Raw genomic sequence first — 12814 nt, 5'->3', positions numbered from 1 at the left:
CAGCCGGCCTCAGTGCCCTTCATCGTGTCCCGCCCTCAACTCTGAGCCTTCGCCGAGCGCGCGCCGGAGGGGCCGGGGTTTGCCTAACTTTTCTCCCCCCCCCACCTCCTGCACTGTGTGTGGGTCGCAGGCAGACACCCTGCGGCCTGGTTCCTGGGACGCGGACACTGCACGTGCCGCCGTCTCCCATGGGTGCTCCCCCCGCTCGCCTTCGGGTCCCGCGGCCTTCAGGACAGGAGACGTATTAGCCGCTATTTCCCACTGAAACGAGGGTGTCTTCCTTTTGTGGTCCCCCTCTTCCCAGCGGACAGGAACGTCTGACTGTCGAGTGACCCCCACACACAGTGCGACAGACGCCCCCCCTTTCCGCACAGCAGTAGCTGCTACATTTACTTGTAACCATTGAATGGAGATGCTGTTTCTCAGCCTTCCCTTGTACTGACCACGTCATCAGGGTTCAGGTGCCTCTTGCTTTGACAAGTGTGTTTCCTGTCGGAAACGGGGTTTTCAGGAGTCAGGGATGCATTTGTTTCTGTGTCCATTTATTCTTGTGTCCCAGAACACACACTCGGGCCGGCCACAGGGCAGGTGTCCAGCACACGCCGGCCACCCAGCTGCTGGGCAGTCCCTTCACGATCGGTCGTTTACTGACAGTTTCTCGCAGAAGCACCCCAAAAGCCAGAGCAGAGCGCTCCTGGAGGTGCGGCCCTACATGGTGGCCCGTAGGAAGGAGATTTGTCCGAGGCCGTTTCTGACAGGCCAGCGTCAGCGCTGTGACTGGACACTCGGGTGCCTGGCAGCAGGGGGAGGCCCTTCTCCACCACATGCTGAGAAAGGTCACTCAGAAGTTCACGTCCATCTAAATTACATGAAACCAGAATCCTGTACCCTTCTGTGTGGCCCACTGGGTCTGGATGAGCCCCTGCCACCCACCGGGGAGCTGAGAGCCCCCAGCGCTGCCCCCGTCGGCCCACGGGTCTGGGCAGGTGTGGCCTCATGTCCTGGAGCCAATCTTCTCCAAGCTCCCACGCAGGCACTGTAACTCGGGGGACCTGCCCCCCAGTTACGTCTTGGTGGGGGAGTTACTTCCATCCCCCTGGCTCAGAACATGGCCACAGCTATTTAACATATCTATGCAACCAGGTAAAGGTTATAGATGTTATAGGTTATAATGACCACGCTTTGCAGAGGTCAGCTGCAAAGCTGTTGCTATGCAGAACAGCTCTCAATGGCCCTGCTCCATGTGTCCCTTCCCCCAACCCACACCTGTAGGGGGGTAGGGGGTGAGGACATCTAATATTTCCTGACACCCTGAGTTCTGGGCCCCATTCCAAATCCCTATTTTGGGTCCCCCTCTTGGCTGCACCCTGTTACAATCCCTCCTTTCAGATATATACCCAGTTTATAATCTTATAAAGGACAATGGACAAAGGTCTCATCTTCTTGTAACTACTTCCTGCTGGCCATGGACGTTGTCCTACCTACCCGGGGGTCAGGGGTGCCCTGAAAGGGGGTGCGCGTGCAGCACGGGGGGAGTCCTTCCTGAAAGGGGAAGGACCGAACCCAGACATGCCTCTTCAGGCATGACATTCCAGTCAAAGTCTTGGTTAACAAAACCACTGTTAATGACTGGTCTTACTGGTTTTATGCAAAGAAACCTTATGTCATCACTCACTCCTACAGAATGCCAAATTCTGGAGGGATCAGGTAGGGAGAAAAATACAAAGCGTGAAAAAAAAATCCTTTCCCTTCTGATAGCCACCAGGCTTCTCAAAGCTTTCGCTTCCACAGACCTTCTGCAACATTCACAAACCCTCTAATCTTTCTTTCATACACCTTCATTTACATATCTTGTACTTTCCCATTTACTTTCCTAGAGCGTGAAGTTTCAACCTTCCCTGGAATCCTCAATTGTCTTTTCAGAGCAGATATAGAGCAAAACCCAAAACACAGAGTTCCAGAACAGTACACAGGTAGGGGCATTCTCTTGCACCAGTGCGTCCATCGGTGCCTCCCAGAGACATGCCCCCTTTGCCTCCGGCTGAAGCCCTCGTCAGCCCCGAGTGACCCTTCCTGGGTCCTGAGTGGCAAAGGCATGCTCCCCAGCCAGTTACAGGCGACCTTTCTTAGGTCTTCAAATACAGATTTCTAATCAGAAACAAAACCAATGTGAGAAATTTGCTCTTTTCCCACGAAACCAGAAAACAAGTAGTTGAGCTTTCCTTTACTCCAGGTTTAAAACTTTCACACCCTTTACATCCTTTATACATATTTTACTCATCCAGATTTAACCATCAATCTCTTTTAACCCTGGTTCCTTTCCCACACTGGGAAGGACTGTACTTAAACTCGGCATCTGGCAGCTGAAAGTCCCCAGCACGACAGGCACCTTCCACTAAAAGTCCCTGGATTCGCAGGGACCTCTTGCAGCTTTCTGAAGCTCAGACCTTGCAAACACCCTCTATATCAGACGGTCACCCTTGGACCTCAGTTCATGACCTTCAGAACCAGAGCCATTCCTATCAGAACCAGTTGCACAGGGAACCTGACTGCTGCAGTGCCCACATAGCGGCAGCACACAGCCCATGATCCCTAGAGAACCCTTAGCCCACCACCTTGCCCAGTTCCAAGATGGCAGCACCCATGCACGCTGAGTCATCCAAGATGGTGGCACCCATGCACGCTGAGTCATCCAAGATGGCGACACCCACCCATGCTGAGTCATCCAAGATGGCGGTGCCCACGCACGTGGAGTCATCCAAGATGGCGGCACCCATGCACGCTCAGTCCTCCATGGTGGCGCGCTCACGTGGCTCATCCCCCATTTTACCCCAAATGGCGGTGCACCCACGTGGCTTTCTGTCCGATCCCCACCACACATGCACGGCTCGGCTTACAGAGCCTAGGGGTTTGCATCCTCCCCAAACCTGAGTGCAGGTTCCCTTGGTGCCCCCTGGGTTCCCCGAAACTGTGAGTGAGCAGACCGGGGCCACCTGGGAGCAGCACGCTAACCAGACCATCGTCCACAGCTCCGTTGTTCCAAAACGGTGTTCAGACACCAGTGTTCAACCAAACCATTTCCACGTCTCTGCTCCGTCCCCGGTTTCGTTCCCTTTTCACCTCTCCAGGCGTGATAGGCGGTCGATGCCCTCAGGAGGAGCGCAGAGAGACTCTCGAGACGGGGACAACCCCGAAGTCTCACCCTCTGGCACCCGAGGGGGTCGGTCTGCCACGGACAATTGTCGTCCTACCAGAGTCACCCAAAACTGTTACAGAACAACAGGGTGGGGGGCCTGGGACGATATACTATTACCGAAAGGAACCCCCCAGGTCCGTCATGTCCGCTGCCAGAGGAAAGACGTCTCTCAATGCCAGAGGTTCGTGAAAGGGAAAGGAAATGTTTATCTAATGCTGTACAAAGTAGTGACCTAATGTCTTCATCAAAATCCCAAAGTCCCTTAAAACACCCACAAACACACACAGTCCTTCCTTCCCCCCTTTGCCCAGTCTGGGGTACCGTGTCCCAGGAAAAGAAATAGAAGTCCGTGACTCAGGCAGCCCCCGGTTATTCCCAGTAATCCGTCTCGGCTGGTAGGCCTCCCTCGGTTCCCGGCACCATCAGCTGTGCTGCCGGGATCTCGGAAAAGCCGGGTGGTGGTTCCCCCTTCTAAAGCTGTGGGGGTCCCCACTCTGGCAAAGCCGCAAGGTTCTCTCTCCACTGCCCCAGCTGCATGGTCCTCTCTGCACAATGGCCATGGGAGTCCCCACTCTGCCAAAACCGCGTGGTTCTCCCCTCAATGGCTGCCGAGTCTCAGTTTAAATCCCCGCGCCAATCGTCCTCTGCAGCCCCATTTCCGACTCCTCCCACACTCACTTACACCTGCCAGCACTCTCACATCCTTCCAGCTTCACTGGGCTGCCATCGTGGGTCCGGGCAGGTGCGGCCCCATGTCATGGAGCCAATCCTCTCCGAGCTCCCACGCAGGCGCTGTAACTCGGGGGGACCTGCCCCCAGTTACGTCTTGGGGGGGAAGTTACTTACATTCCTCTGGCTCAGAGCATGGCCACAGCTATTTAACGTATCTGTGCAACCAGGTAAAGGTTGTAGATGTGTTAAATGACCACGCCAAAGGTCAGCTGCAAGGCTGTTGCTATGCAGAACAGCTCTGAATGGCCCTGCTCCATGTGTCCCCCCAACCCACACCTGTAGGGGGTTGGTGAGGACATCCTAATATTTCCTGGACACCCTGAGTTCTGGGCCCCACCCCAAATCCCCATTTGGGGCCCCCTCTCAGCTGCACCCTGTAGCAGAGCTTCATGCCCGTCAGAGTGGTTCTCGCTCACTGCTTGTCGGCTGGAAGCGGGTTCCACGGCCCATTCGGGGGTCGGCGAGAATCTTCTGTCGTCAAAGCGGATGTTGTCGTCTCCATTTGTCTTCATTTAGATCATATAATGTCCATCTCTAATAGACGAAAAGCAGAACACCCAGTTGTTTATAAACCTCACCAGTTCGTCAGCAGACTCTAGATTCTGTGCTGTAGGCCACTGAGGGACACTGACGCATGCCTGCGGCTGCTTCTGGGAGTTCCGCATCGTCTGGGGGGGGGGCGGGGCGGGGGGGGCTGCTCTCAGGATGGGTGCGGTTGGCGGTGTGCGGGCAGGTCCCTGTGTCCCCCCCCTCCCCCCCCGCAGGGCTGCCCGGCAGCGCGGCCACCTCGGGGGCAGGACCGCTGCAAGGCAGGAGAGAGTTTTAGCCCCAAGGTAAAAAATGAGTCTTTGGAAAAAAAAAAAAAAACCTGCTGTAGAAACACCTGCCCAAAGTTCCTCCTGGGGGCGTTTCCCCGATTGGGGGTCCGGCCCAGGAATGGGGGGGGGGCGCCGCAGTGCCTTGCAGAGGAGGCGGGGCCTCGACCCCGAACCCAGCCCCCAGCCGCCGTGTTTCTCCGTGGGAGGGGCGCTAGTCTCCGTGGGCCGGGGCGGGGGGCGTGCCTGTGACTGCCGCTTCACGTTTATGCTCGTGACGTCCTGGCTGCGCGGACCGCGCCCCTCACCGCGCGCCGGCTGTCGCCCGCAGATCAACGCCGTGTCGCTGTACCTGCTCTACCTGGTGGAGATGACCTCCTCCGGCCTGCAGATCGTCTACAACACGGACGAGGTGGGCCGCCCGCCGCGCCTCGGGGGGCCTCGGGGGGCGTCTCCCTGAAACTTCTTCAATCAGTTTCACGAAAAGGGGCTTATTCTGCAGTTCCTATAGTCAGGCACTATAGCGTTTGCAGATTTTCTTGGTTATTACATTTTTTTTTCCCCATCAGCCGTGTTTGTAACCCATCCTTTTAAAAGTAGACACTTTCATCACATTGTGTTTTTCATTTGTGGGGGCCTCTCAGGAGGGTCCCTGCGTTTCTCAGACGCTAAATACCACGTCCTTATTCGTACCTGGGACTTGGACTGACTTTCTGTCCCCAGTGGAGCGAGTTCCCTCCCGGGCGGTGACGCTTGATCGCAGGCGGACACCCCTGCCGACGCCCCTGGGGCCGAGCCCCGCCCGGACCCGGGGCTCCCGCCCCTGCGGTGGTCCCCGCACAGGGCAGTGCCCTCGGGGAGGCGGGCTGGCACGCTGGTCGCTCTTCCTGTCCCCGCGTCCAGGCAGGGTACACGTGGCCGCACACCCGCCGCCAGGGTCATCGGTGGGCCGCACGCGGCCGCCGGGGGCTGTGGTCTCGTCGGGCCCTCCAGCTGCGTCTTTCACTGACAGTAAGAAAAGGCCACTTAGAAGTGAGGGGAGATGACAAAACAAGGAAAAACGGTACGAAGGAACGAATGATAACCACTGAGGTTTCTTCTGTCGGGCTCCTCCGAGAGTCACACGCTGTCATTGCGTCTCAGTCCTCCTCGTGTTCAGTAGGGTTGTGAGGAACACTGGTGTTCACGTGCTCTGGGGAGAGGAGCGGTCGGGGGCCTCCTGTTCAGACCAGTCTTTTTTTTTTTAATTTTATTTTAATTGTAGTTGAAGCACAATTTTCTATCTTTTACTCCCATCCCAGCCCGCCCGCCCCCAGACCAGTCTTAAGCGGCGTCCTAAACATAGAACAAACAGGAGACGTGTGACTCTCCAGGGGCGCGGGGCTCCCAGAACCGGCCCCAGAGCTTTCCCTGTCTCCTCCTCCCCCCTCCCCCCCCCAGGAGGGGCGGTCAGGCCCGGCAGCGCCCGGTGAGGCGGGTCACAGTAAGGAGCCACTCGTGAGGGGCGCCGGTGGCTTCCCGCTGTTGCCGCCGCTAACGGCAGCGGGGCCGTTGCCCTCGTCCGCCGTGGCTGTGTTCTGTTTGCTGTTTTATTTTCATTTTCAATTTTTAATACTTTTTTTTTTTTTTGCTTTCTCGATATCTGCCATAGTTCGTTTTAAATCTTCGCTTGGCAACGGACATTTTTTATATAAATACAACGTTGCTTGCACCATTGCCCCTGTTTTACGTGGCTTTGTTACCCTTAAGCAGTTTTGCTGTCTTTTTCTTAAATGTGTTTTTTATCCTTTCCCGATGCCTCTCTTGGCCTTAGAGGTTTCACTGGGTAACGCACCACTTTTATGCAGCCAACACCCACGAGTCCCCCTGCGTGCACGCGCAGTGCTGGACGGTGAGGCGTGTGCACGCTGCCCCGCCGCCCCACTGCTCCGCCCTCGAAGTCCCCGGGACCGGCCCGGTCAGGAACCCCAGGGGGAGGCCGGCAGCCGGGGGCCCGGGCGGCATCTTCCGGGGATGGAGTGCCTTTTAAGACGGGGCCTTCTCCCCTTGGACACGTGGGCTTTGCACTGTCCTGCCAGTCTGGGGGTGGGGGTGGGGGTGGGGGACACCTGTCGCCACTGCAGAGGGCTCTCGTGAGGGAGGGCGGGCAGCTGCAGGCGCCCAGCTCGCCGCGCGGAGCCGGGCCTGAGGACCAGACCAGGACCCCGCAGGCGGGACCGGCGGCCCCTGTTGACGCGAATGCACGTGCGCTACCGAGGAGCCAACCAGAGTCCTTGCTCTCACCCTCGGTTTTGAGAGTGTGAACTCGAGTGCCCGAGATTTTTACTGGGAAGCCCTGTGGCTCCTGGGCGGTGGTCTGGAGCCGGCCTCTGCCCGCCGGCTCTGAGTTCATGGCTGCAGCTGTGGGCAGGCAGTGGGGTGGGGGAGGCCAGATTCGGGGGGCAGCAGACACAGGGCTCCAGGCGGGGACCCCCCCGCCACGGGTTGGCTTGTTGCAGAGCTGAGCACTGCTTTTTTATCGCCAAAGTGTAGACTTATTTAACATTTCATGTGGGCATTTTAGATTCCCAGCCCTATCTGCTATAAAACAGCGCTTTGGGTTCTTCTGAATTCTTAAGCGGCCCAGCCCCCTGTGGAGTGTCACGGGTGCCGCAGGGCGGGCTCCGGGCTCAGTTCTGGGTGGCGCGCCACTAGGGCCTGGCTTCAGGCTCCGCGTCAGAGCGGCCGGGCCTGACGCAGCGTTCGCAGTGAGGCAGGGGTCCCCAGGGCTCGGGGCCACGGAGAAGGGTCACGAGACAGGGACGCGCCGGGGTTTCAGGTGGCGTCTGATGGGTCTCGTCACCGCCCAGACGTCCATCGTCGCTCCGGTCCTCACGCCCCCTCCCTCCCCGCAGGTCTCCTTCATCCAGAACCTGGTGTTCTGCGTGGAGAGGGTGTACCGGGTGCCCGACTTCGGCGTCTGGGAGAGAGGCAGCAAGTACAACAATGGCAGCACGGAGCTGCACTCGAGGCAAGTGCTGAGCTCCGAGCTTTCAAAGCGGCGGACGAGCGGGTTTGAATATGAATGAAAATCAGGGCGTTAGACTGGAGCTGCAGTTCCTATGTTAATCTCCGTCTCTCACAATTAAAGCGAAGGAGTCAGCTCTGCGCGCCCAGGAGCAGCTGTGGGGGTGGGGGAGGGGGGAGCAGGTGTCTCTCCCAGCCCCCCAGCGTCAGAACAGCACGCTGGCCGACCGCCAGGCCCCCGCCAGGCCTGGCCCTTCCGCCCAGCCCGCCACGCCCTTCCTCCCTTCCCTGCCCGGCTCTGGGGTGTTGGGTCCGTCGCCGCGGCCAAACACCCGTGTGCATGCTTTGCCTGCCGCCTTCCCTTCCGGGCCGCTGAGCTGGTTACCGCCCTCACCAGACGCGTGCTCCCACCTTGCACGTCCACTTGACTTGCCCCCCTTTCTGGAAGGGGGTGAGCAACCCCCGGAGCTGGGGTCCCGTGGATTTGGAGACCCTGCAGCGGCTGGTGGTGGACGTCGGCCGTTTTCGGGTTTGTTGCTGGGGAAAGGGCCCCAGAGCCCCTCTCAGCTGCCCTCGCCCGACGCCCAGGACCCCTCTTCCGGAGGAGAAGCGCCGCTCAGCTGGCCCTGTCTGGGCACACTGCCCGGGCGGAGAGTTCAAAGGCCGTGTGAGCTGCGGGTCAGCGTGGACAGTTGAGACTGCAGTGAGCTGGGGGCACGGCTCAGGAAGCTCTGGTTAGGGGGGGTCTGCTGCTCTGCACTTCCCGGCTAGAAGGACGGGTCACGGGAAACCCTGGGCCGACGGGAGGTGTCTCGTGCACGCGGAACGGCTCCCGGTCACCGGCTGTGTGAGGTCTCTCGTGCCTTGGTCTCCTCGTCTGCCCGGTGAAGATACTAGTGGATTCTGCTTTATGGGGTTGCTGTAACGGTCGTGTTGACACAGATATGTGCTAACAGGCGTGTATGTGTACATGTGTGCATGTGTGTGCACACGTGCTTTATATGTGTGTGCAGCATCTGAAGGCCTGCCATCAGTAAGCCCTGCATACAGTGCACACACGCTTTTCCCAGCGTTTTAATGACAAAGACGGGAACAAAAATTAATGCCGGTTAACTGACATCAGAACACCTTCCTGTCGGTTTTGTCGGCCGCCCGAGGCCTCTCCGTTCACGGCAGGGCTCAGGACGGGCCCCACCCCGGACAGGGCACCTTCCGTAGCCGGCCTCTCGCACACGCACACCCCCCCACCCCCAGGACAGTGCGGACACATCTGCGGGGCGTGGGGGGCGACGGGGGTGCCCAGAGGAGGCCCGCACGGGCGTGGGGAGAGCGTGCTAACTCCGGCCCCTGCCGGGATCCGAGGTTTCTGCTCACCAGTGTCGTCCTGAGGCCACACCGAGCAGAAGGGTGTTAGTGAGGACCTGCCGTGACCTCGCACAGAACCCCTGGTAACAGCCCCGTTCACTGCGGGGGCGAGGGGGTGGGGGGTGAGGGAACAGGGGCTCCCAGTCGTCCTCCTGGGAGCCAGGTGCCCGTCGTGACGGTGACGCGAGGAGATCTTACTCCAAGGCCTGGGAGGTGGTTGTGTGACATTCTTTGCTCCCCTTTGCGTGCAAAATTAGTCTGGATTTTAGCAAGCCAATTTTATGCACATAGGTGGGAAATGAGGTTTGTCTTTTAGATTCGAATGATGGGTTTTATGCGTTTACCATTTTCCTTCCGATTTCCCATAGTAAAACACTTCTCAGTTCCCCAAAGTAACTTGAAACGCACCTTCTCAAACGCTCTGAGCGCCGACCTCCCCAGCCCACTCTGGGTGTGGGGCGTGGGCGCCCGAAGGTCAAGGGGTCAGGGAGGCGGAGAAGTAGTTCAGAGGGAAGCTCGGCTCAGTTTGAAGGTGCCAGGAAGCCGGCCCCCTGGGTGCCGTGACGGGGTGGGGGTCCTTCCCGGGTGCTGGGTGCGGGGCCACCACCAGCCAGAGACCACCCCAGCTCCAGTCCGAGACCCAGCCCGTAGCCGTGTCCGCCTCTCAGGAGCCCCGCGCCGTGACGTCCGCTCCGGCTCCAAGTGTGCGCCCACTGCCCCGTGCCCCGACCCCCTGTGTGTCCCCCCCCACCCCACCCCAGGTCCGTGCCGGCGCTCCACAGAGAGCAGAGTGTGATCTGTCTGTCGCCCTGGTGCTCTCGGGGCCGTGGCCAGAGGGACTGGCTCAGCAAACGCCCTTTTCCCCGCCGCCCTCGCCCGCTCCTCCCTGGCTGCACTCGGGTCAGAGAAAGCACCCGGGCCCCCCCCCCCTCCCGCCCCCGAACTTCACTCCGTGTTCCGACATCGGAGGCCGGGCTCTCCGGCAGCCACGCCCAGGGGTCCTGCGAGGGTTGTAGCCTGCGGCCTGCCCCGCTGGGCCGCCCGCGGTGCTCTGCTGTGTCCCGGGGCATCTGGGGTCTCGAAGAGTTCTCCCATGCTGGGAAGCACAGCGGAGCGGACCTGCTGGGTGCAGTGTGGCGAGTTCCTGGGAGACCGTCCTCCCCGGCAGCCCATCCAGCCTCCCCCGGCCCAGGTCCACCCCTCCCTGACCTGTCCGTCTTTCAGTCTTCCAGCCCCAGGCGGGCCGGTTCCCCTCTAGTTCAAGTGCCTGGATTGGGGAGTGCTTCTTCGCTAAACCCCAGAACTTGTTTTCTGAAAGGCAATCTCATTGCACATAGCCGAACCCCGTTCTAGCGGCAGCCTCACCCCACCCAGGGCTTCCGGGCCCGGGCCGGGCGCTCTGCACGCACCACTGCGATTCTCCTGAACCGTTTCCCAAGCAGCCGCTCCCTGCCCTCCCGGCCTTCTGGTCGACCCGGCTCAGGCAGCAGGCCCCTGCCTGTCCCTCCCAGGGCGTCCGAGACCCCACCGGAGCCGCCCCTTCCTCCTCTGAGCGTCTCCGTCTCTCAGTAAGTGCCCGCACTTCCGTGTTATCTCACTTTGAATGACAGTTGACACACAGTGTGACACGAGCTTCAGGTGCACAACACGGTGATCAGACATTTACGTTACGTACACAGCTGTCCCCCCGGTAAGTCTGTTCCTCCTGCTGCTGCCACGCACGGTTACTACGATATTAGTCAGCGTTATTGACTGATTATTACGATACAGTCCCTAGGCTGGACTCGACCTCCTCGGGACCGTTCGTTACTGCCAGTTTGTACGTCCCAATCCCTTCGTCTTTCCCCCCAGCCCCAACCCCCGCCCCCGCTCCGAGCGCCCATCCGTTTAAAAGTCCTGCGGCATCTGGCCAGTGACGCTGCCTCCCCGAGTCTCACTTCGGTACCTGCTTCCTGTCACACCGGTTCTCAGCCCCCGGAGCTGCAGACCCAAGGGGTCGCAGCCGCCCCAAGCCTGCGTGCTTTCATCTTTCTGTCTCCCCCTCCCGACTCCTGTGAGGAGACCGCCGCTCCTCGGGGCTCCCCGTGAACCCACACACTCTCTGTCCTGGGGAAGAGCTGAGTCTTCTGTGAAACGTGAATTGCATCCCACACCTGACTTTGAACCTGGTGGCTGTTGGGAGGCAAACCCGAAAGTGGCACTTTAATGAATTAATACTGTGGATGTGTGCCCCAGTGGGAAGAAACAGTTTTGAAACACCAACTGCTAAATGGAACTTTACATGTAACAGCATAATTTAACTTTTTACTACGTGAAGTCTTGTGTTTGCAGCATAAAGACTGTAGATGCAAAGAGAATTTAAACCTGATTTTTCAAGGTTGTTTTTTTTTTAAACAGCTGTTATGTTCCATCCTCCTGGCTTTTCCAGTGAGAAAAGCCGTCGCTGACCCATCAGACAAGTAGCCACGGCAGCACCACTTTACCCAGCGGAGGATGCTTTTAGTGACCATTTTCTCCCACCCAGGGCTTGTCATTAAAGGCACTGCTTAGCCCTAAGTCCTCACTGCCGTTCCGGTCTCTGAGCTGCGATAGAAGCCGCTGTCTGCTGCGCTGCTCTGCGTGTGTGTTTGCCGCACCGAACAGAACCGCGCGTGAGCATCCGTTGCGACCCCGGTTCTCCGGAGCCCTCTTTCTTCCAGGAGGCTTGATGGGCAGCTCGGGGAGCTAACGCTCGGCATCAGTCAGCAGGGGCTGTGAGTTCAGTTCCCACGTTTGCCGGTCGGTTCTGGGATGCCTCGGTGGGCCGGCCAGTCGCCTAGTCCACAAGTGCAGACTTACACGACAGTCACTCCGTTCCAAACCGTGTCTGGGCAGGCCTCCCTCGCGTCAGCCCTCTGAAGTGAGTGGTGCCATGACGCTCTGCAGAAATCAAAGGGGTGAGCGTTCTCTTGGCAGTAGTCGCTTAATATCAGTATATACTCAATACCTAGTAATGGGATGATTTTAACGAAAGCCTTGTGCTGGTACACGTTTTTAATTCTAACAACATTACGTGTTACATCCTCCAATAAAAAGATCACACTAGGAGAGTGTTTCATTTTCTAAATAGCTTGCCCTTGCCAGAGATTTAAATACACAGCGGGTAATAAATTAACATATTTGTACATTTTAATCAAGTCCAATTATTTAACGAATTGCATTGGGGAGGGAGATTAAATGGAAAGAATGTAACGTTTCCTCTAGTCCAGGAGCAGCGTTTGTTTCTTTTGTGATGCTCTAATTAGAAGACGGTTTCTAAATTCAGCCCGGAGCTGTCTCTTTTTGTGCACTGTCGTGGAAGAACCGTGGGCTAGCTACATTGTCTCTTGCGGTACGGAACTTCCTATGTTACCACTCAAACAGTCTTGATCGCTCATGCACTTCGGTGGAGACTTTCTGCTGTTACTCAGCTGAATGCATGCAGAGCATGCGCACTGGGGGCTCACGGGGAACTCCTGGTCTCCAGACCACATCCTGCAGCAAGAAAACGAGTGGACGACGCAGGCTTCTTTGTGAACCGTGGGAATACATAACCCCGAGGGGCCCCCCTCACCCTTAGGGTCCCTACTCTGGACTTCCTGGGCGGGGACTGTTCGGTGTGCGAGGCTAAGCTCGATAGAGGTGGGAACCCGACGTGGGTTCCCCCGGTCCCCTGTTGCTG

At 58.4% G+C, this 12814-nt stretch overlaps 1 protein-coding gene across 4 annotated transcripts in view; it reads left to right on the top strand.

Moving 5' to 3' along the window:
• Nucleotides 1-12814, top strand: part of PHKB (phosphorylase kinase regulatory subunit beta) — an 80916-nt gene that overhangs the window by 21922 nt on the left and 46180 nt on the right. For 3 of the 4 annotated variants that reach the window (XM_045818663.1, XM_045818664.1, XM_045818665.1), the window contains 2 exons: nt 5075-5155; nt 7638-7753. In XM_045818663.1, coding sequence (XP_045674619.1) covers nt 5075-5155; nt 7638-7753 — 197 coding nt within the window. The remainder of the gene's footprint in view (nt 1-5074; nt 5156-7637; nt 7754-12814) is intronic. The other variant, XM_045818666.1, reaches the window with a different exon arrangement.

The sequence above is a fragment of the Phyllostomus hastatus genome, unplaced genomic scaffold (assembly GCF_019186645.2).
Source record: "Phyllostomus hastatus isolate PE091 unplaced genomic scaffold, TTU_PhHast_1.1 phas_scaffold_345, whole genome shotgun sequence".
In the NCBI taxonomy this organism is placed as follows: Eukaryota; Metazoa; Chordata; class Mammalia; order Chiroptera; family Phyllostomidae; genus Phyllostomus; species Phyllostomus hastatus.
The sequence above is the reverse complement of the archived record's forward strand: the minus strand, read 5'-3'. Positions and strand labels throughout refer to the sequence as shown.